General features: G+C 35.7%; 1 protein-coding gene across 1 annotated transcript; it reads right to left on the bottom strand.

Moving 5' to 3' along the window:
- Nucleotides 1–6,063: 6,063 nt before the first annotated feature.
- Nucleotides 6,064–6,734, bottom strand: LOC145114878 (major pollen allergen Ole e 10-like). The gene is made up of 3 exons (XM_079050991.1): nucleotides 6,639–6,734; nucleotides 6,286–6,508; nucleotides 6,064–6,176 (listed from the first exon to the last, which is right to left on the bottom strand). The coding sequence occupies exons 1-3, from the start codon at nucleotides 6,711–6,713 to the stop codon at nucleotides 6,151–6,153; spliced, it is 324 nt and encodes a 107-aa protein (XP_078907117.1). The 5' UTR covers nucleotides 6,714–6,734; the 3' UTR covers nucleotides 6,064–6,150.
- Between the last annotated feature and the right edge of the window lie 16,413 nt (nucleotides 6,735–23,147).

The following is a 23,147-nucleotide window of genomic DNA, read 5'->3' as shown; positions in this document are numbered from 1 at the left end:
ACAGACTTCTGGAATTTTTGTGATATCTTTCACTTCTTGCTTTTTGTCTACAACATGAGCTAAGAAAGCACAGTACTCTTTGCGAAGGTACTTCTGTGCCTTGATGCAAGAAATGATTTGGAGGTTCTTTCCAGGTTTGTCGCCGTAAATGACAAGTGTTTCATTAGTTGGTAATTTCAGACGAATGGCTTTTTCATAACATAGGATGTCAGCACGGTTAGGACACAACCAATCCATACCTATTATGACGTCGAAACTCTTGATAGAGACCGGCATAAGGTCAATATGAAACGAATAGTTATTCAAAGTAAGAGTACATCCTATGTATATGTCGTTGGTGGATTCAGATTTCCCATTAGCCATTTCGACCGTGAATGTTTCTTTTAATAGTTGAGAGTTTTGTTTTAGCAAGTGTTTGAAATTATGGCTCACGAAGCTCTTCTCAGCACCACAATCAAATAGAATGCATGCATAAGTGTCGTTGAGAAGAAACGTACCCGTAACTACTGCGGGATTTGCCACAGCTTCTTCCTGGCCCAAGGCTAATATTCTCCCGACTCCACCAGCATTTCCAGGTTTAGGACAGTCTTTCTTAAAATGTCCTACTTCACCACAATTGTAGCATGCTTGACCAATTCCAGCCGCATGTACTTGGTTAAGTGGTTGGGGTGGTGCTCTACAGAATCGGGCAGTACGCCCTTTCATGTTGCAGTTACGACACTGCATTTCCCTACAATTTACATTATGGTGAAAATTACACTTGTTGCACTTTGGGAGATTACCAGCATATGGCTTAGCTGGTGCTGGATTAACAGGAACAACAGTAGGTACAGTCGCAACGTTGACTGCAGCCAGCTGTTGTTTCTTTGAGGAATCCTGAGAAAACTTGCCCTTCCTCTTGTTCCGACCCTTCTTCTTGTTGTTGTTGTTGTTATTGTTGTTGTTGTTGTTTCCCTTTGGGTGTTCTGATGTAGCAACCGCCGAGTGTTGATGGGTTCCGTGATCAATAAGATATTGTGCCAGCTCTTTAGCACTGTCAAAAGTAACAGGCCTTGAAGCTAATACACTTGACTGAAATTGGGGCGACACTCCCCAAATATATCTCTCAATCTTCTTGCTCTCTAGAGCAACCATCTCCGGGCACAGAATTGCCAGATCACAAAATCTACTAGTATAGGTTGATATATCAGAACCAACCATTGAAAGACCCCAGAGCTCCTGCTCAAGTTTTTGTACTTCGCCTCGCGGACAATATTCCCGCATAAGCATAGCTTTGAAGTTCTCCCAGCTGATCGAATTAGCCACTACTAGAGTAAGTGACTTAACGTGACCATTCCACCACGTCAAAGCTCTTTCAGAAAAAGTACAAGCAGCGAACTTGACTTTGTTGTTTTCAGGACAGGAGCAAATTTCAAAAATTGCTTCTGCCTTTTCTATCCATTGCCTTAATGCCATAACGCCACCCGTTCCATTAAAGGTCCTGGGTTTGGCATTGGAAAACTCCTTATAAGTGCACTCTCGCGAATGCCCATGACCTTCGCCTTGGTTAGCAGGATTTGTACCAGCTCCAGACCCACTAGCACCAGAAGGATTAATCTGAGCCATAGCAGCAGTTACAGCTGCCGTAACCGCCGTTTGGAACATAGCGGGGTCGAACTGAGGAGGTGGTGGCGGAGGTGGTACCGGTGGTTCATCAGTATTTTGACGTCTTGGATTCCTACGAGGAGGCATCTTTTCCATAAAAGTCAAAAGATACAATGATGATAAGATATCAAGAGTGAATATAAATTCTGATATCTCTGAACTAAAACAGATAGTTCGACATGAATCTTGGAATGAATTGGAAATAGAAGTCTATGACAAGTACAACTTGTAACTGAATAATATAAAATTAAATGGTTATTTTTCAAGAGTATGAAAATGCATATCGATTAAATTGGCATATTGAATACATAAGTCTGGAAAACTTGACCCTAAACAGGCCTACAATACACCAAATTCTGAGAAAAACATCAACATCAAAAAGACCTATCGAAAATAGAATTTTCGTGGTCTTACTGAAAAATCCTGAAAAATAACATTAAAACCTAACCATAGACTTAACTATAACCAAAAGAGTGAATAAGAAACGAGTAGAGTACTTCCTAATGATGACGAGTATCATTTTGATGTACCCTCAACTCAGCCATTTGACGCTCCATAGCAAGCAAATGCCTTTCATACACTGTCAGGCGTGCTCGAAGTTCTATGACTTCGGCTCGAGTTTCAGCTAATGCTTGCAACAGAGATTCATTGTCCCTTGTATCTCTCTCACGAATATGCTCAAGGCGATTAATACTGATTGTATTAATTCTCATATTGGCAACAACTTCCCCGATTTGGTTGATGGCTGTTCTACCATGAATTTCATTTCGAGCAACTCTACTAACTATAATTGACAGGACTCTGTCTGTCGAACCTCCTTCGCTTATGTTGTAGAAGCTTTTGTCTCCATTGTAAGGCATTGGTTGATTCTGCTCTTGACTCCATGTTTCCAAGCTTTCTACCCACATAGGCGTCAGACCTTGGAAAACTGGACGAGGGTTAGGATTCTGAGCAACTGGTGGTGGATTATAGGCTTCTGATCCGGAATTGTTATCTTCAGGAAAATTCTCAGCAAAGTCATCGTCTAAGGGAATCTCGTGATTTTCCTCTGGTTCTACATCTTGTTCTTGGTTTGGGAAATACGGGTTTCCAGGTATGTGAAATCCAGCCATTGTTATCTAAGTGAGAATAGGGATAAGAGATATAGAATATAGTTAGTAACGATAAGTTTCTACAAGAAAAACCTACAATTAACAAATAATGTACTAAGTACAACTTTTTCTAGATATTACTATAACTATAAAGTGCATATTAATTATATATAACTTGGTTATATTCGACCTTCGATTAAATGACCCGGCTCTAAATCCACAACCAAACAAGGAGCAGGAAATGAAGCTAAATCACATATTCTAAGTCTATGTAATTTTAATTATATATAATTGTAATATACCCTGAATATTTATAGTTCTACCCTTAATTTGTTCTATTGTTTTCACATGTTTGTTATTAGTATATAGTGCCTAAAATACCCCTATGGTATTTTAAACTTTATGTTCTGTTCTAAAGTTCTTCTGAGTATGTATGGTAAGTTTTAGACATGCCACAACACCATTATCACTCCCAAACACATGTTGGTCATATTTCAAATCAATATAGTTGATCAGGCTATATTAATCCCAAATATGATTACATAACTGTCCAGGTTTGACTGTAATGTTCAACATCCAAATACTTTTAAGTTCTTATGACTGTGATACTGTACTTGTAGGTATGAGTGTTTGAAACCATTTGTTTTGATAATTGTATTCCATTTGAAATTATGTGTTATAAGACAATATCTTTATGTTATACTTGTATTCCCCCCCCCCCCCCTAAAACAGTAAAAACTATGAAAATGTGGGGGTATGAACTCACCTGTTGTAAGTTACTCTAATGTAAGATTGGTGTAGGATGATAAGTGTCAAGTGAAGACTTGAGCATACACGGATCCTATTGAACATATAATGACACATATATGTTTATAATTAGTGAATAAACAACTATTCATGAAAGGTAACACCCTATTAGACTAGGAAACTCTAGGTTTTAAGTACTACAATCACATATGATTGCATACTAAGGGTGTATGGCCATTCTAATGAGTTTATGGCCAACATGGTAAGTCTTATATGAGTTTACGGCCTAGGGTTTACGGCCCTATGAGTTTACGGCCGTAAACTCATAGTATCTTGTACCATTTTGTGTTTTAAAGTCCTAGGTTCTTCCTTGAGGTGTTCTAGACTTAGTTCCAAGGCTTAGTAAGAGGTTTAGGGTACATTTACACCCTTAATTAGGGTTTACGGCCCAAGGAGATTGCATTGGCCGTAAACACCTTTTGATCTTGATTTCTTTATGTTCTCAAGTAGTATAATCAGTAAGTATTACACAAAGGAAGGTACTCAAGGGTTTAGAAGCCTTTAGGAGTGTTTAAAGTCAACATATGCTTTATTATATGGGTTTACGGCCAAGGGAGATTGCCTTGGCCGTAAACTCCCTTTGTTCTTGTCAATTGGATGATTCCTAAGTGTTCTTCAAGTATTTCGTGTATATAGCAAGCTTAGGAGAGAGTACTTACAATATAGAAGCTTGATAGGGTGATTAAAGTCCAAAAACACTAGTGTGTGTTCTTGGTGTTCTTGGTGAAATGAAGAACACTTGAAAATCTAGCAAAATGGAATGATTTCATGGATGAAATCATGTATAATCACTAGATAAGGAGATGTAACAACAATTCAAGTGAAAGAATTCTTACATTTTTGGAAGATCAAAGTGAAGATCTTATGATACTTGAGAGAGAATCTTGGGTGTTCTTGACTAGAAATGGAAGAAAGGAATGAAAAATGGTGTAAACTCATGCATATAGCATGAGTTCACGGCCTATACATGAGTTTACGGCCCAACCATGTGTTGGCCGTAAACTCCTCTTAATGAGTTAAGAGTTTGATTAACGCACAGTGGACTCAAGTAGATACTTCATAATACCCGATTCTTGAATACACTAGGCTTAGAACACTCAAACAGACTCTAAACAATGCTAAAAGATAGCAGAAACTAGTTTGTCTTTGATTGAATTGACTGAAAGTACAAGATAGAAATTTCGGGTTGTCACAATAGGGCATGTCATTAGTGCATTAGACCAATAGTCGAGCCAAAATCAGTGTCATACTACAAATATTGCGACTTATTGTCCCACCCAGACAATTGGAACAAATTGGACCATAAACTTATTCTTGGGTTAAGTGCAAGAATTAGTAACTTACTTATGTCAAAATAAGAATAAATTAAAATTTTAATGCTGCCATAATTGAAAAAATATGTGGTATTTGCATGTATATATTTCTCTGTGTGCATCTGTGTGTAAGTGAATGTTGAAAGCACATAAAACAAAAAAACAATGCTAAAGCATTATTTATCCGTACTAAAAATTATGTAATTGTCACATGCATGGAGGTTTAACAGAGATTAATTTGAGCTTTTTTATAATCTCTTAAGTGATTGTTTAAACCCTGTAACCATGGACCTTTCTTATGTAATTGTCACATGCACGGAGGTTTAACAGAGATTTGAGCTTTTTTCTGATCTCTTAAATGATCGTTTGAACCCGGTAACCATGGACCTTTCTTACGAATTCCACCTCTCAACTATTAGTATTCCTCTTCGTCTGAAATCTATATCAAATAGATACATAATTAACCAAAATTCTCACCATCTAGATGGCCCACACGGAACCTACTATATGTTCATCACATATAACGTAAATTGCAGTGCACTGGCAATATTTTAGGCATCTTTTATACACTAACTTTAAATAAACTTCATCAGTATAATTTAATGGAAATGTGAGTTTGTGTTCTTCAAAAGTGGCTCTAATTACTTGATCCAACACGGTAAATGAAATTTGGGTAACATCCTTCTTTGGTTTTTCACAGAAGTTCCACATGTGTTAAGATCTCTCTCTCTCTCTCTCTCTCTCTCTCTCTCTCTCTCTCTCTCTCTCTCTCTCGTGTGTGTTCGTGTGTGTATCAAGAGAAAATGTTAATTTTCATGAATAACCCTCCAAACTATTTGAAGGTCGCCTCAAACTCAAGAATCATTTGAGTAGTATACACATCATTTTAAATTAATGGAAGCAAATAAACTTTACAGAAGTCTTACAAAAAACCATATTATCGATGTTTAATCCAAAAAAGGATAACATCATAACCTTAATTTCAGTCTTTTTTCCAATTTATTTTCAAAATCCATCAAATCATATTTAACCAACAATAAAACATTTCACTTAAACTCAAAAGAAATCAAACGACTACATATATTTTGAAGATGAAGAAAAACGTTACTTTCTTAAAATGGTATATGATGTTCTTAGCATACACACAATATAATATATCAAACAACAAGTAAAGACTAAAAGAACATTTTATTTCCACTTATTAGATTGTGTTATACATTCTTTTCAGCGTTCAAGAATTTGAAAAAATACGATCTTCCCTTCAACGTGTCGTTTGATTACGACTTTTTCATCACTTACGGGTAGACACATGTGCCGAAAGCTACATAAAAACAACACAAAATCAGTTTCAATTTGGTACACCTATCACCCGATATTTAATGTGCGAGAGCAGTTCTTTAGAAAATATTCCAATAAAAAAAGAAACTTACATGGATCTGTGACAGCAGGAGTAGCATAACTAATATCGCATACACCGTTAATTTGAAAGTTAAGATCAATAGCATAAGACACATGATTTCGCATAGTGTTAGGGTTAAAGCATGATCCTCCGGGTTGAATCTCCTTGCAGTCGAGTTGTCCACAAAGATAGTCAAGAACTTGTTGCAACTTTGGTTCGGTAGCCTGGCTTTGAGCTACACACCAAGTTTTCCCCTATCCATTATCAAAACAACAAAAACAAAAACATCATAATTCCATAAAATATTTTCATAATATTTTTTAATCTAAAATACTTTTTAAGTTGTTAGTACAATAATAATGAGTTTTTTTATATATATCTTACTTGCACGGAATTGATGCACATAATGAGGCACAAGAAAAAGCCAATGAAGCACAGTGACAATGTAAGTTTTGCCATGATTTTATAAAATATGTTGCTTTTTTAGAATGGTTTATTAAATATGTTGGGAATGTTTATTGAAATTTATAATGTTTCTAATTCGTAACCGTTTATGTTCTTACAAATCAAAGAGTTCAACTTTGGAATTAATTATGTATATTTCGCAATTACTACGTAAGTTATACATGATTAATTACATGTACACACACGCACACATACACACACACACACACACACATATATATATATATATATATATATATATATATATTTCATAACTACTTCTAAGTTATGCACAGACCAATAACTCGGACAATAACCATGACCATGACCATGACCATGACCATGACCATGACCGGTGTTGACGTCGAGTTTTTAAATTTAGCTTAGGTTTTATATCTTGTGGATTTGGTAAAAATATCAAATGTAGCACCACTAAGTATGATCAACATATCAAAGTGTTCGTGATCAAGTTTTATCATTACTGATTACGATGTTTACACCTATTTTCATTCGTTTATTTGTTTACTTTTTATATGTTTGTTTATGTTCATATATGTTCACTTATTTTTGTTTGTCGTTCATTTGTTTATGCTTCTTTATGTTAGTTTGATTAAAACACATAAACGAAAGAAGATGAACACAATCATTTATGTTAGTTCAAAAACAAGCTGTTAGGACCCGACTTATATATGTCATGTGGGTATTAGCCAATCCAAGAAAATGTTTAAGATCCCATTTATTACAAACCATAGGGCATGTCATTAGTGCATTAGACCAATAGTCGAGCCAAAATCAGTGTCATACTATAAATATTGCGACTTGTTGTCCCACCCAGACAATTGGAACAAATTAGACCATAAACTTATTCTTGGGTTAAGTGCAAGAATTAGTAACTTACTTATGTCATAATAAGAATAAATTAAAATTTTAATGTTGCAATAATTGAAAAAATATGTGGTATTTGCATGTATGTATTTCTCTGTGTGCATGTTGAGAGCACATAAAACAAAAAAACTATGCTAAATAATTATTTATCCGTACTAAAAATTATGTAATTGTCACATGCATGGAGGTTTAACAGAGATTTGAGCTTTTTTCTAATCTCTTAAGTGATAATTTAAACCCTGTAACCATGGACCTTTCTTATGTAATTGTCACATGCATGGAGGTTTAACAGAGATTTGAGCTTTTTTCTGATCTCTTAAGTGATCGTTTGAACCCGGTAACCATGGACCTTTCTTACGAATTCCACCTCTCAACTATTAGTATTCCTCTTCGTCTCAAATCTATATCAAATAGATACATAATTAACCAAAATTCTCACCATCTAGATGGCCCACACGGAACCTACTATATGTTCATCACATATAACGTAAATTGCAGTGCACTAGCAATATTTTAGGCATCTTTTATACACTAGCTTTAAATAAACTTCATCAGTATAATTTAATGGACATGTGAATTTGTTTTCTTCAAAAGTGGCTCTAATTACTTGATCCAACAAGGTAAATGAAATTTGGGTAACATCCTTCTTTGGTTTTTCACAGAAGATCCACTGGTGTTAAGCTCTCTCTCTCTCTCTCTCTCTTGTGTGTGTATCAAGAGAAAATGTTAATTTTCATGAATAACCCTCCAAACTATTTGAAGGTCTTCTCAAACTCAAGAATCATTTGAGTAGTATACACATCATTGCAAATTAATGGAAGCAGATAAACTTTACAGAAGTCTTACAAAAAATCATATTATCGATGTTTATTCCAAAAAAGGATAACATCATAACCTTAATTTCAGTCTTTTTTCCAATTTATTTTCAAAATCCATCAAATCATATTTAACCAACAATAAAACAGTTCACTTAAACTCAAAAGAAATCAAACGAGTACGTATATTTTGAAAATGAAGAAAAACGTTACTTTCTTAAAATGGTATATGATGTTCTTAGCATACACACAATATAATATATCAAACAACAAGTAAAGACTAAAAGAACATTTTATTTCCACTTATTAGATTGTTTTATACATTCTTTTCAGAGTTCAAGAATTTGAAAAAATACGATCTTCCCTTCAACGTGTCGTTTGATTACGACTTTTTCATCACTTACGGGTAGACACATGTGCCGAAAGCTACATAGAAACAACACAAAATTAGTTTCAATTTGGTACACCTATGACCCGATATTTAATGTGCGATAGCAGTTCTTTAGAAAATATTCCAATAGAAAAAGAAACTTACATGGATCTGTGACAGCAGGAGTAGCATAACTAATATCGCATACACCGTTAATTTGAAAGTTAAGATCAATAGCATAAGACGCATGATTTCGCACAGTGTTAGGGTTAAAGCATGATCCTCCGGGTTGAATCTCCTTGCAGTCGAGTTGTCCACAAAGATAGTCAAGAACTTGTTTCAACTTCGGTTCGGTAGCCTGGCTTTGAGCTACACACCAAGTTTTCCCCTATCCATTATCAAAACAACAAAAACAAAAACATCATAATTCCATAAAATATTTTCATAATATTTTCCAATCTAAAATACTTTTTAAGTTGTTAGTACAATAAGGCACAAGAAAAAGCCAATGAAGCACAGTGAGAATGTAAGTCTTGCCATGATTTTATAAAATATGTTGCTCTTTTAGAATGGTTTATGAAATATGTTGGGAATGTTCATTGAAATTTATAATGTTTCTGGTTCGTAACCGTTTATCATCTTAAAAATCAAAGAGTTCAACTTTGGAATTAATTATGTAGATTTTGTAATTACTACGTAAGTTATACATGATTAATTACATGTACACACACATATATATATATATATATATATATATATATATATATATATATCATAATTACTTCTAAGTTATGCACGGACCAAAAACTCGGACAATGACCATGACCATGACCATGACCGTTGTTGACGTCGAGTTTTTAAAATTTGGTTAGGTTTTATATCTTGTGGATTTGGTAAAAATATCAAATGTAGCACCACTAAGTATGATCAACATATCAAAGTGTTCGTGATCAAGTTTTATCATTATTGATTACGATGTTTACGCCTATTTTCATTCGTTTATTTGTTTACGTTTTATATGTTTGTTTATGTTCATATATGTTCACTTATTTTTATTTGTCGTTCATTTGTTTATGCTTCTTTATGTTACTTTGATTAAAAAACATAAACGAAAGAAGATGAACACAATCATTTATGTTAATTCAAAAACAAGTTGTTAGGAACCGACTTATATATGTCACTAGGCGAATGTCCGCGCGTTGCGCAGAAACACCTATATAATTGAAGTATTTACAAATATATGTTTTTTTTAAATATAACATTAACTTTACTAATTTGTATACTAAATTGATATAATATATTGATTATTTTGAATTATATGATAATATATACATCTATTATAACTTCATAATCCCAATCGTTTGAATGAATTGTACCCGCGAGTTACACATGAATAAAATTAAATATAATATATGATTTAATGTTATTTATAGTTGTTGTTATTGTTAATTAATTTTTTAAAATTTATTTTTCTTAATGTTTTAATTTCTATCATTATAATTATTTAAAACGTCAAACATTGTTTTTTTATTTTAAAGCTAACCATATAATCATTTTATAGAGTTATTTTTAACTATTGTTATTATAAGTTATTATAAGTTACTTATTTGGAAACTTTTAACGATTATAAAAAAATATTTTTGAAATATTTTAGTTAAATTGAGATAACAATTTACTTTTTTTGCATTTATCACTTTTAACTATTTACAAAATAGTCTTTGTGTCACACTCCCAAACCAAGGATGGCGGAAACGTCCGGGGGTGGAGGACTTCATGTATAGTATCATAACAGCAATTGTAATAGTAATTCAAGCAAACACAACCAACATATATATAATTGAAAAAAAATTACATCATTGTATGAATTACATGTTTACGAATCAATTACAATATGTTGATAAAATATGAAATAGTAGACGCCTTAGCGTCCCATCCTCAAAAGCACTTGATTACCTGTTTAATGATTTCCTGAGAATACAAGTTGTTTGAAAAAGTGTCAATACAAAGGTTGGTGAGTTCATAAGCTTTTCGTTTGTAAAAGTAGTATTTGTGTTAGAAAAATCCAATATTTTCCTTAATGTGTAAATGTAGTCTTAAAACCCAAAGACCGAAATGTACAAGTAATTTGTCATATTTATAGTAAAACAATGCAAGTTTAAATCGACATAAACTCGTTAAATTTTAATGAAGTTCCCGTAATTTCCAATGTTTGTTAATACTTTATGTGAGTTTATTATAACCATACTATGACCAAGGTTGCCTAAAACGACGTTCTTCAGGCGTCGGAAATGTTATGACATTTGTCACCCCAGACCTATCGGTCTAACTGTTGCATGCAGTTTAGGTGTGGGTTTGTCAAACCCAATATAGATCTATACACAAGTATCACGCTCTCCCTCAAGGAGACTCTGGTTACAATACAGGACTTAATGGTAATTTGAAGTAAATGTCTCACAAAGTCATTAACGGAATTACGTGTTATGAAAACTTGGTACCGTATGGCCGTACCTTGCTTAATGAAAATATCCTTTGTATAAATGTACCCTTTTTAAATGTATGTGTTATGTAATGTATCATAAACTATACCTATTATAGTTTATCAACCAAGGGTAGTACGTGGTAATGTATGCAAACTATATTCAAAATAGTTTATTTAATGTTTGAATGTATCGATTGTACTTTGATTATAATCACTTGTTATTCTTTATATTTTATATGACCAAATCCAGTTGTAAACTGATGTGTGTCTAAATATTAAGATAAAATGTCATATATTGCAGTAACATATAATCACATAAAGATATACACCTTGCTCAACATGTTACAAGGTGAAATGAAATTAACAGCAACTTTTCGTTAAAAACAGTTTCTGTTACCGTTCTTAGAAAATTTATAGAAAAATCATCAAAGCTCTAAATCCAAATCCGCAAATTTTGAGAGTTTGGAATATGAGTCTAGTTTGTTCGTAAATTTTATCATGATTTTTAGTGATCTCTAACAGAGGTGAAAATGTTCATAATCACAGACTGGTCCGGGTTTGCCTCTGAAATGACAGGCAGTTTTGTAAAAATCACCATAAATTGTAGAAAAATCATATGGAGATGTGCAAGTAGCCATTTTAAAGCTAAGAGTTTGAACTACTTGCACCTGAAACAGTTTTGAAAACTAAAATATTTAATTTGACCAAAACAGTCCGTGATTAACGTCCATCTTTTCTGATGTAATCTGTTAGGAAAAGTTTAATTGTGTTCTTGATGATTTTACTTGTATTCCCCCCCTTAAAACTTAAGAAAACATGTAAATGTATGGGTATGAACTCACCTTATGTGGTTTCAGTAGATGAAAGTGAGAGAGAGGAAGTGTTCAACCCAAGAACACTAAGAAGATGTCTTGACGACTCGAGAATCTAACACCGAATAAGATGGAACTTGTGTAAGATATCAGAGATTTGAGTAGAATGGAGTTTAATAATTATGTGAATGATGAAGATACTTACTAATTGAAGAAAGAAATCCCTGGAGAAAGCCTTGAAGTTCTTGAAGTTGAGAGAAAAGATGAGAGAATTTTGGAGAGTGTTCTTGGTTGCTAAGTGTAGAATGAAAGAGTTTTATGGAGAATGAGGAGAGAGGATCAATCCTCCAGCTCTTAGAACGTGGGAAGAGCTGGAGATTGGCTGTAAAGGTCCACTAAGGAGACAAGGGGTAGTGGAAAAGAATGGCTAATCATAGAGTGAGGTGGTGGTGGTTTGCTTTTGCCATAAATTAAGGAAAAGCAAATATTCCCTCAATAATTAGTTCAATCACCAATTCTTTTAATATATTTTAGAAAAACCCTGGAGATTTATATATTTTGGGGCCTTAGTTTATAAAATAAAGTTTTGGGTGAAAATCCCACGTTAAAATAATGAAAAACGAAGTTAAAACGAAGTCGTAGTCGAAAAACCGGTAAAAAGGAGCTGTCTGCGAGGCTTCGGACCTTCGGACCTTCGGACCCTCGCTTCGGACCTTCGGACCCTCGCTTCGGATGCGAGGCCTCGGATGCGAGGCTTCGGATGCGAGGCTTCGGTCCAGAAGCTTAGGTTTCGGATCCTTAAAGCTATTTTACTCGTTTTTACTCCGTTTCAAGCGATTTTTGACCCGGTCAAGGGTCGAAATGACCCAAATGATTACAAAAAGTTAAAGTAACTTTTGAGTGAGATTTGGGAGAGATTTGGGAGAGATTTCAAATAGAAAGAGATAGAGTGAAAACGATTTAGAGAGGTTTCGTTTGTGCTTAATTTGAGTGTCCGGCTTCACAACGCAAGGTTCGTAAACCCCATTAAACCGTGTTTTAGTGTCTTACACAATCCCGATGATTGTGTAATAGTGTTTTATCGCTTTGGTTCGTTGTTTAGCACTTGTTAAGGCTAAGGAAAATCAAACACATGAACTTTCCAAATGATGATTTCTCATTAAAATAGCGAATTGTATAGTGATTACATAACGTAAACCCTAGCATACAAGGGTTATTGGAGTTGACCGGTTTGACTTGTTGACTTTGAATTGACCGAAATTTGACGGTTGTCACATCATCCCCCCGTTAGAAGGAATTTCGTCCCGAAATTTTCATTTTGACTGGGATTTCAAGAGTTTGGGAAGAGATGTGGATACTTTTGTTTCATCTGATCCTCGCGTTCCCAGGTGAATTCGGGTCCTCGTTTAGCGTTCCAACGTACCTTCACGATGGGAATACGACTTTGTTTCGTTCGTTTGATTTCCCGATCCATGATTTCGACTGGTTCCTCCACGAAGTGGAGATTTTCGTTAACTTTGATTTCGTCGAGTGGTATTACGAGTGTCTCATCAGACAAACACTTCTTTAGGTTCGACACGTGAAATGTGGGATGTACTTTGTCGAGTTCCTGAGGTAATCGAAGTTTGTATGCTACTGGCCCAATCCTAGCAAGGATTTCGAATGGCCCGATGTACCTTGGATTTAGTTTCCCGCGTTTGCCGAATCGTATCATTCCTTTCCAAGGGGAAACTTTTAGTAGTACTCTATCACCCACCTGGAATTCCAAGGGTTTGCGTCGTTTGTCTATGTAACTCTTTTGCCGATCGCGAGACGCTTTCAGTCTCTCTTGAATTTGAACGATCTTTTCTGTGGTTTCCCTTATGATTTCAGGGCCAGTGAGGGTGCTATTAGAGACTTGCCCTCTAGCTAGCTGTGTATCCCCCACCTCAGCCCAACACAGGGGTGATCTGCATTTGCGACCGTAAAGAGCTTCGAATGGAGCGACTTTGATGCTAGTATGATAGCTGTTATTGTAGGAGAATTCGATAAGCGGTAGATGGGTATCCCATGCTTTACCGAAGTCTATCACACAAGCTCTTAACATGTCTTCCAACGTTTGAATGGTTCGCTCGCTCTGTCCGTCGGTTTGTGGGTGGTAGGCCGTACTCATGTCAAGCCTAGTTCCCAATGATTTTTGTAGAGACTGCCAAAACCGTGAGGTAAATCTACTATCTCTATCGGAGATAATGGATATCGGCACACCATGGAGTCGTACAATCTCTCTGATGTACGTTCTAGTCAGCTTCTCCATCTTGTCGGTTTCTTTCATTGGTAGGAAGTGTGCTGATTTGGTCAATCTGTCTACAATTACCCATATTGTGTCAAGCCCGCCCGATGTCTTAGGCAGCTTCGTTATGAAGTCCATGGTTATTCGTTCCCACTTCCACTCAGGTATATCCAGCTGTTGTAATAGCCCGGATGGTTTCTGGTATTCGGTTTTGACCTTAGCGCAAGTCAAGCACTTGCTCACATAGGTAGCAATCTCAGCTTTCATGTTCGGCCACCAGTATAATTTCTTGAGGTCCAGATACATCTTATCCGACCCGGGATGGATGGAGTATCGAGTCTTGTGTGCTTCATTCATGACGACATCTCGGAGTCCACCGAACTTCGGTGTCCAAATCCGGTTCATGATATAACGTGCTCCATTATCCTTGACTTCTAAGTTTTTATCCATTCCCCTTAATGTCTCTCCTGCCACCTTTTCTGGTTTCAAAGCTTCCAGTTGAGCTTCCTTGATTTGTATGGTCAGGTGGGAATGGATTGTCATTGTTAAGGATTTTACTCGGCGGCCCGAGTACTCCTTCCTGCTTAGAGCATCGGCCACTACATTGGCCTTGCCCGGATGATAACGAATTTCGCACTTGTAGTCATTCAGCAACTCCACCCATCTCCTCTGTCGCATGTTGAGCTCTTTCTGATTGAGGATATGCTGAAGACTTTTGTGATCAGTGAAGATAGTGCATTTCGTGCCGTAGAGGTAGTGTCTCCAGATCTTCAAAGCGAATACCACTGATCCTAATTCCAGGTCGTGCGTAGTATAATTAACCTCTTGCGTCTTAAGCTGTCTTGATGCATACGCGATAACCTTCCCTCTCTGCATGAGCACACATCCGAGGCCTTGATTCGAAGCATCACAGTACACTACGAAGTCCTCGGTTCCCTCTGGGAGAGACAAGATCGGTGCGCTGCATAGGGCTTGTTTTAACGTTTGGAAAGCAGTTTCTTGTTTATTTTCCCACTTGAATATCACACCTTTCTGCGTCAAGGTGGTGAGTGGTTTCGCAATCTTGGAGAAGTTTTGTATAAATCTTCGGTAGTAGCCAGCAAGCCCAAGGAACTGTCGAATTTCGGTTGGCGTCTTGGGTGCTGACCAATTCTCGATTGCCTTGATCTTGGAGGGATCCACATGTATGCCTTTCTCACTTACCACATGTCCAAGGAAATCCACTTCTCTAATCCAGAATTCACACTTAGAGAACTTAGCATAAAGCTTCTCCGCTCTTAGCGTCTCTAGCACTTAGCGTAGATGTAGGCGATGCTCTTCTTCGCTTCGCGAGTAGATCAAGATATCGTCGATGAATACGATTACAAACTTGTCTAGGTAGGGTCGACACACTCTATTCATTAGGTCCATGAATACCGCAGGTGCGTTTGTTAAACCGAAGGACATCACCACAAACTTGTAGTGCCCATAGCGAGTTCTGAATGCAGTTTTGGGAATATCTTCTTCTTGAACTCGTAGCTGATGGTAGCCTGACCTTAGGTCGATCTTTGAGAAGAAATTTGCTCCTTGGAGTTGGTCGAAAAGGTCATCGATTCGGGGTAGAGGATATCGGTTCTTGATGGTGAGCTTGTTTAGTTCCCGATAGTCGATGCACATGCGAAAGGATCCGTCCTTCTTCTTTACAAAAAGGACTGGTGCTCCCCAAGGTGAGAAGCTTGGTCTGATGAACCCTTTGCTCAAAAGCTCGTTCAACTGACTGGACAACTCTTGCATTTCTGATGGTGCGAGGCGGTATGGAGCTGTGGCTACGGGGGTAGCTCCGGGTATTAAGTCAATTCTGAAATCGACTTGTCGTGCGAGTGGTACACCAGGAAGATCTTCTGGGAACACATCCGGGAAGTTACACACTTCGGGGATGTCTTTGATGTCTTTCATGTCTTGTTTCTTGTCTACTACATGGGCTAAGAAGGCGTGGTACTCCTTCCGGAGATACTTTTGGGCTTTGATGCATGAGATGATTTGTAAATTCGCACTAGGTTTGTTACCATAGATGAGAAGGGTTTCGTCATTTGGTAGATTGAGGCGAACGGCCCTTTCGTAACATAGAATGTCGGCACGGTGAGGAACTAACCAATCCATCCCGATGATTACGTCGAAGCTTTTTATGGTGACCGGCATCAGGTCAATTTTAAATGTATGGTTGCCTAGAGTGAGAGTACATTCTGAGTATATATCGCTAGTGCGTTCTACTTTCCCATTTGCCATTTCTACTACATAAGTATCCTTTAGTGATTGGGGATTTTGTTCAAGTAACTGTTTATATTGGTGGCTCACGAAACTCCTCTCCGCTCCACTATCGAATAGTACGCATGCATAAGAGTTATTTAGGAGAAACGTACCGGTAACCACCGTGGGATCCTCGACTGCTTCCCCATGTCCTATTGCCAGGACTCTTCCTACTCCACCAGCATTAGGGGCTTGTGCTTTGGGGCAGTCTCTTTTGAAGTGACCTGCGTCTCCACAGTTGTAGCAGGTCCGGGTTGCCCCCGTACTGGCGACTTGGTTGATTGGTTGAGCCGGCGCTTTACAGAAACGAGCAGTGTGCCCCTTCCTGTCGCAGTTGTTACAGTGCATCTCCCTACAAGCACCATTGTGGTGAAAGTTGCACTTGTTGCACTTAGGTAGTTTTCCCGCATATGGCTTCGGTGGTGCTGGAGTGGTAGCAGTAGTGGCAGTATTAGTGGCAGCATGGACAGCAACAATTTGTTGCTTCTTAGCGGGGTCCTGTGCTGGTTGGCTCTTCTTTTCGTTCCAGAACTTCCTTTTGTTGTTTCCTCCTTTTGATTTATCAGTGGTGGTGGTTGTAGTATTATGACCGGCTCGGTGGTCAACAAGTTGTTGTGCCAGCTCCCTGGCACTGTCAAAAGTAGTTGGCCTTGAAGCCAGGACACTACTTTGCACGTGGAGAGACAGTCCCCAAAGGTATCGCTCCACCTTTTTCTCCTCCGGAGTAACCATTGTTGGGCAGAGGAGAGCCAATTCATTGAATCGGGTGGTGTAGGTTTCAAGGTCAGAGCCCGTCATCCTGAGGTTCCAAAGTTCTTGTTCCAGCTTTTGAATTTCACCTCTCGGGCAGTACTCCTTCATCATCAACGTTTTTAGTTATGCCCAGGTTATGGAGCTAGCCACTTCGAGAGTAAGTGACTTAATCCGGCAGTTCCACCAAGTAAGGGCCCGGCCGGTGAAGGTGAAGGCTGCGAACTTAACTTTGCTCGCTTCGGGGCAAGAGCACACCTGAAAGACTACTTCGGTCTTTTCAAACCATTGCATCAACGTGATGACTCCCCCGCTTCCATTGAAGTTGTCGGGTTTGCCATTTGTGAAGTCTTTGTATGAACACTCTTTTGCACGCCACGTACTATCTCCGTGGTTAGAGTGTGTAGCTCCCGATCCCGAACCATCAGCTCCGTTGGTCCCTATCTGCGACATTGCGGCCGCTACGGCTGCTGTTACTGCAGCCTGGAACATCGCGGGATCAAACTGTGGAGGCGGCGGCGGAGGAGGTGTTGCTGTGTTGCTGGAAGGTCTTGGTCTTCTTCTTGGCGGCATGGTTCTGTCATAAGTTGCAAAGTGCATACTAATTTAGTCGGGACATAATTAATATATTATATTTTAAAATGATCTTTATCGGTTACTTAATTAGTTGCAAAGTGCATACCAGTCATATGTGATTAAGATATAATAGTCCTTCGAATAGATGACCCTAACTCCAAGACCACAACCAAACAAGGACAGGAAGTGAAACAAAGATACATAAATTCTAAGTCTATAGCATCTTAGTTACATATGACCTTAGCGCATCCACTTAGCAGCTATTAATTTATAAATAAAGACCTATTTAATTATCAGATAATTTATTATAGTAACACAAAATACTCCTATAGTATTTGTAAATGTTTAGTTTTGAGTCCTTAAAGTATCCTTTGTAGTCTGTTATTAGGTTTGTTAGATTTGTTGTCCATCCTGACCATCCCCCGGTATATGCAAGTCAATTCCCGGACAGATATAGTTGATCAGGCTATATCCTTCCCAGACTTGATTTACATATACCAAGGCATACCCATAATGTACAACTCCTCTTCTTTTATTTTATGTTCTTCTAGTTATGACACTATATGAGCATGTATGCATGTATTTATACTTTTAATAAAAAAAAATCATTTATTTTCTAAAAGTATATTTATTTGAAAATGCACAAATCAGAGACTATTAGTCCCAATTGTGTTTATAGTTTGTATATCTTATGTGGTTTGATATACTTAATTCACTATAAACTGCGCTCTAATACCAATCTGTCACACTCCCAAACCAAGGATGGCGGAAACGTCCGGGGGTGGAGGACTTCATGTATAGTATCATAACAGCAATTGTAATAGTAATTCAAGCAAACACAACCAACATATATATAATTGAAAAAAAATTACATCATTGTATGAATTACATGTTTACGAATCAATTACAATATGTTGATAAAATATGAAATAGTAGACGCCTTAGCGTCCCATCCTCAAAAGCACTTGATTACCTGTTTAATGATTTCCTGAGAATACAAGTTGTTTGAAAAAGTGTCAACACAAAGGTTGGTGAGTTCATAAGCTTTTCGTTTGTAAAAGTAGTATTTGTGTTAGAAAAATCCAATATTTTCCTTAATATGTAAATGTAGTCTTAAAACCCAAAGACCGAAATGTACAAGTAATTTGTCATATTTATAGTAAAACAATGCAAGTTTAAATCGACATAAACTCGTTAAATTTTAATGAAGTTCCCGTAATTTCCAATGTTTGTTAATACTTTATGTGAGTTTATTATAACCATACTATGACCAAGGTTGCCTAAAACGACGTTCTTCAGGCGTCGGAAATGTTATGACATTTGTCACCCCAGACCTATCGGTCTAACTGTTGCATGCAGTTTAGGTGTGGGTTTGTCAAACCCAATATAGATCTATACACAAGTATCACGCTCTCCCTCAAGGAGACTCTGGTTACAATACATGACTTAATGGTAATTTGAAGTAAATGTCTCACAAAGTCATTAACGGAATTACGTGTTATGAAAACTTGGTACCGTATGGCCGTACCTTGCTTAATGAAAATATCCTTTGTATAAATGTACCCTTTTTAAATGTATGTGTTATGTAATGTATCATAAACTATACCTATTATAGTTTATCAACCAAGGGTAGTACGTGGTAATGTATGCAAACTATATTCAAAATAGTTTATTTAATGTTTGAATGTATCGATTGTACTTTGATTATAATCACTTGTTATTCTTTATATTTTATATGACCAAATCCAGTTGTAAACTGATGTGTGTCTAAATATTAAGATAAAATGTCATATATTGCAGTAACATATAATCACATAAAGATATACACCTTGCTCAACATGTTACAAGGTGAAATGAAATTAACAGCAACTTTTCGTTAAAAACAGTTTCTGTTACCGTTCTTAGAAAATTTATAGAAAAATCATCAAAGCTCTAAATCCAAATCCGCAAATTTTGAGAGTTTGGAATATGAGTCTAGTTTGTTCGTAAATTTTATCATGATTTTTAGTGATCTCTAACAGAGGTGAAAATGTTCATAATCACAGACTGGTCCGGGTTTGCCTCTGAAATGACAGACAGTTTTGTAAAAATCACCATAAATTGTAGAAAAATCATATGGAGATGTGCAAGTAGCCATTTTAAAGCTAAGAGTTTGAACTACTTGCACCTGAAACAGTTTTGAAAACTAAAATATTTAATTTGACCAAAACAGTCTGTGATTAACGTCCATCTTTTCTGATGTAATCTGTTAGGAAAAGTTTAATTGTGTTCTTGATGATTTTACTTGTATTCCCCCCCTTAAAACTTAAGAAAACATGTAAATGTATGGGTATGAACTCACCTTATGTGGTTTCAGTAGATGAAAGTGAGAGAGAGGAAGTGTTCAACCCAAGAACACTAAGAAGATGTCTTGACGACTCGAGAATCTAACACCGAATAAGATGGAACTTGTGTAAGATATCAATGATTTGAGTAGAATGGAGTTTAATAATTATGTGAATGATGAAGATACTTACTAATTGAAGAAAGAAATCCCTGGAGAAAGCCTTGAAGTTCTTGAAGTTGAGAGAAAAGATGAGAGAATTTTGGAGAGTGTTCTTGGTTGCTAAGTGTAGAATGAAAGAGTTTTATGGAGAATGAGGAGAGAGGATCAATCCTCCAGCTCTTAGAACGTGGGAAGAGCTGGAGATTGGCTGTAAAGGTCCACTAAGGAGACAAGGGGTAGTGGGAAAGAATGGCTAATCATAGAGTGAGGTGGTGGTGGTTTGCTTTTGCCATAAATTAAGGAAAAGCAAATATTCCCTCAATAATTAGTTCAATCACCAATTCTTTTAATATATTTTATAAAAACCCTGGAGATTTATATATTTTGGGGCCTTAGTTTATAAAATAAAGTTTTGGGTGAAAATCCCACGTTAAAATAATGAAAAACGGAGTTAAAACGAAGTCGTAGTCGAAAAACCGGTAAAAAGGAGCTGTCTGCGAGGCTTCGGACCTTCGGACCTTCGGACCTTCGCTTCGGAATTGACCGAAATTTGACGGTTGTCACACTTTGGTTTTTTAAATAGAACAAAAATTTATATTTGAGTTGACATTGTAGTGCGCAGAAACATCTATATAGGTGAAGTCTTTACAAATATTCATTTTAAATATAACACTAACGTTGTTGTTAAATTTAATATAATAATTCGTATACTAAATTGATACAATATATTGATTATTTTGAATTATATGATAATATATACATCTATTATAGCGTCATAATCTTAATCGTTTGAATGATTTCTACCCGCGAATTACACATTAATAAAATTAAATATTATATATGGTTTAATATTATTTATAGTTGTTGTTATTGTTAACTAATTTTTTAAAATTTATTTGCTTAATGTTTTAATTTCTATCATTATAATTATTTAAACACCAAACATTATTTTTTAATTTTAAAGGTAACAATATAATCATTTATATAGAGTTATTTTTAACTATTGTTATTGTAAGTTATTTTAAGCTACTTATTTGAAAAGTTTTAACGATTATAAAACTATCTTTAGGAAATATTTTAGTTAAATTGATATTACAATTTAGTTTTTCCATTTATCACTAAAATTTCTCACTTTTAACTACTTACAAAATATTCTTTGTTTTTTTAGTGGAACTGAAATTTATATTTAAGTTGACACTGTAATGTTATATTTAAATTAACAATTTAAGTATTTTGTCCAAACTGTTCAAAAGTTGTAGCTTTAAACTGATAATGGTTTACATACAACACCATTTTAAATCTAATAAATTAAGTATAATATGTTAAAATTTAAAGTCATAACTTTCAATATAGAAGTAAAGATTTTATTTTAAAATAGAAATTTAGTCTATTTATGATTACACTTTAGGTTTGATGTTTATTTAAGCTTATTATCCATGTGATAATCATTATTAGAAAGACACTATAATTTATCACTTTTAACTATTTATAAAATATTCTTTGGGTTGTTTAAGTTAAACTAAAACTTATATTTAAGTTGACCCTGTAATGTTATATTTTAATTAATAATTTAACTATTTTATACAAATTGTTCAAAAATTATACCTTTAAAATGATAATGGTTTACATCCAAGAATATATTAAAACTAATAAATTAAGTATAATATGTTTAAAGTTAAAAAACATAATTTTATAAGTAGAAGTAAAGATATTATTTTAATATTGAAATTTAGTTTATATATGGTTACACTTTAGATTTGATATTTATTTAACCTAATTTACCAAATTATTATTATTATTATAAAGAAATTGAAAAGTCATGGAAGTTTCAAATGAATGTGGTGAAAGGAAAAAAGAATGAGAGTTTTAAATTAATGTGGTGAAAGGAAAAATGCTTCATTTATAAGTATATAATGAAATGATGTGGGTATTAGCCAATCCAAGAAAATGTTTAAGATCCCATTTATTACAAACCATAGGGCATGTAATTAGTGCATTAGACAAATAGTCGAGCCAAAATCAGTGTCATGCTACAAATATTGCGACTTATTGTCCCACCCAGACAATTGGAACAAATTGGACCATAAACTTATTCTTGGGTTAAGTGCACGAATTAGTAACTTACTTATGTCATGATAAGAATAAATTAAAATTTTAATGCAACAATAATTGAAAAAATATGTGGTATTTGCATGTATGTATTTCTCTGTGTGTGCATCTGTGTGTAAGTGAATGTTGAGAGCACATAAAACAAAAAAACTATGCTAAAACATTATTTATCCGTACTAAAAATTATGTAATTGTCACATGCATGGAGGTTTAACAGAGATTTGAGCTTTTTTCTAATCTCTTAAGTGATCGTTTAAACCCAGTAACCACGGACCTTTCTTATGTAATTGTCACATGCATGGAGGTTTAACAGAGATTTGAGCTTTTTTTTCATCTCTTAAGTGATCGTTTGAACCCGGTAACCATGGACCTTTCTTACGAATTCCACCTCTCAACTATTAGTATTCCTCTTCGTCTCAAATCTATATCAAATAGATACATAATTAACAAAAATTCTCACCATCTTGATGGCCCACACGGAACCTACTATATGTTCATCACATATAACGTAAATTGCAGTGCACTGGCAATATTTTAGGCATCTTTTATACACTAGCTTCAAAATAAACTTCATCAGTATAATTTAATGGACATGTGAATTTGTGTTCTTCAA

The sequence above is a fragment of the Lactuca virosa genome, chromosome 5 (assembly GCF_052849685.1).
Source record: "Lactuca virosa cultivar CGN04683 chromosome 5, Lactuca_virosa_CGN04683_v6, whole genome shotgun sequence".
Lineage (NCBI taxonomy): Eukaryota > Viridiplantae > Streptophyta > Magnoliopsida > Asterales > Asteraceae > Lactuca > Lactuca virosa.
The sequence above is the reverse complement of the archived record's forward strand: the minus strand, read 5'-3'. Positions and strand labels throughout refer to the sequence as shown.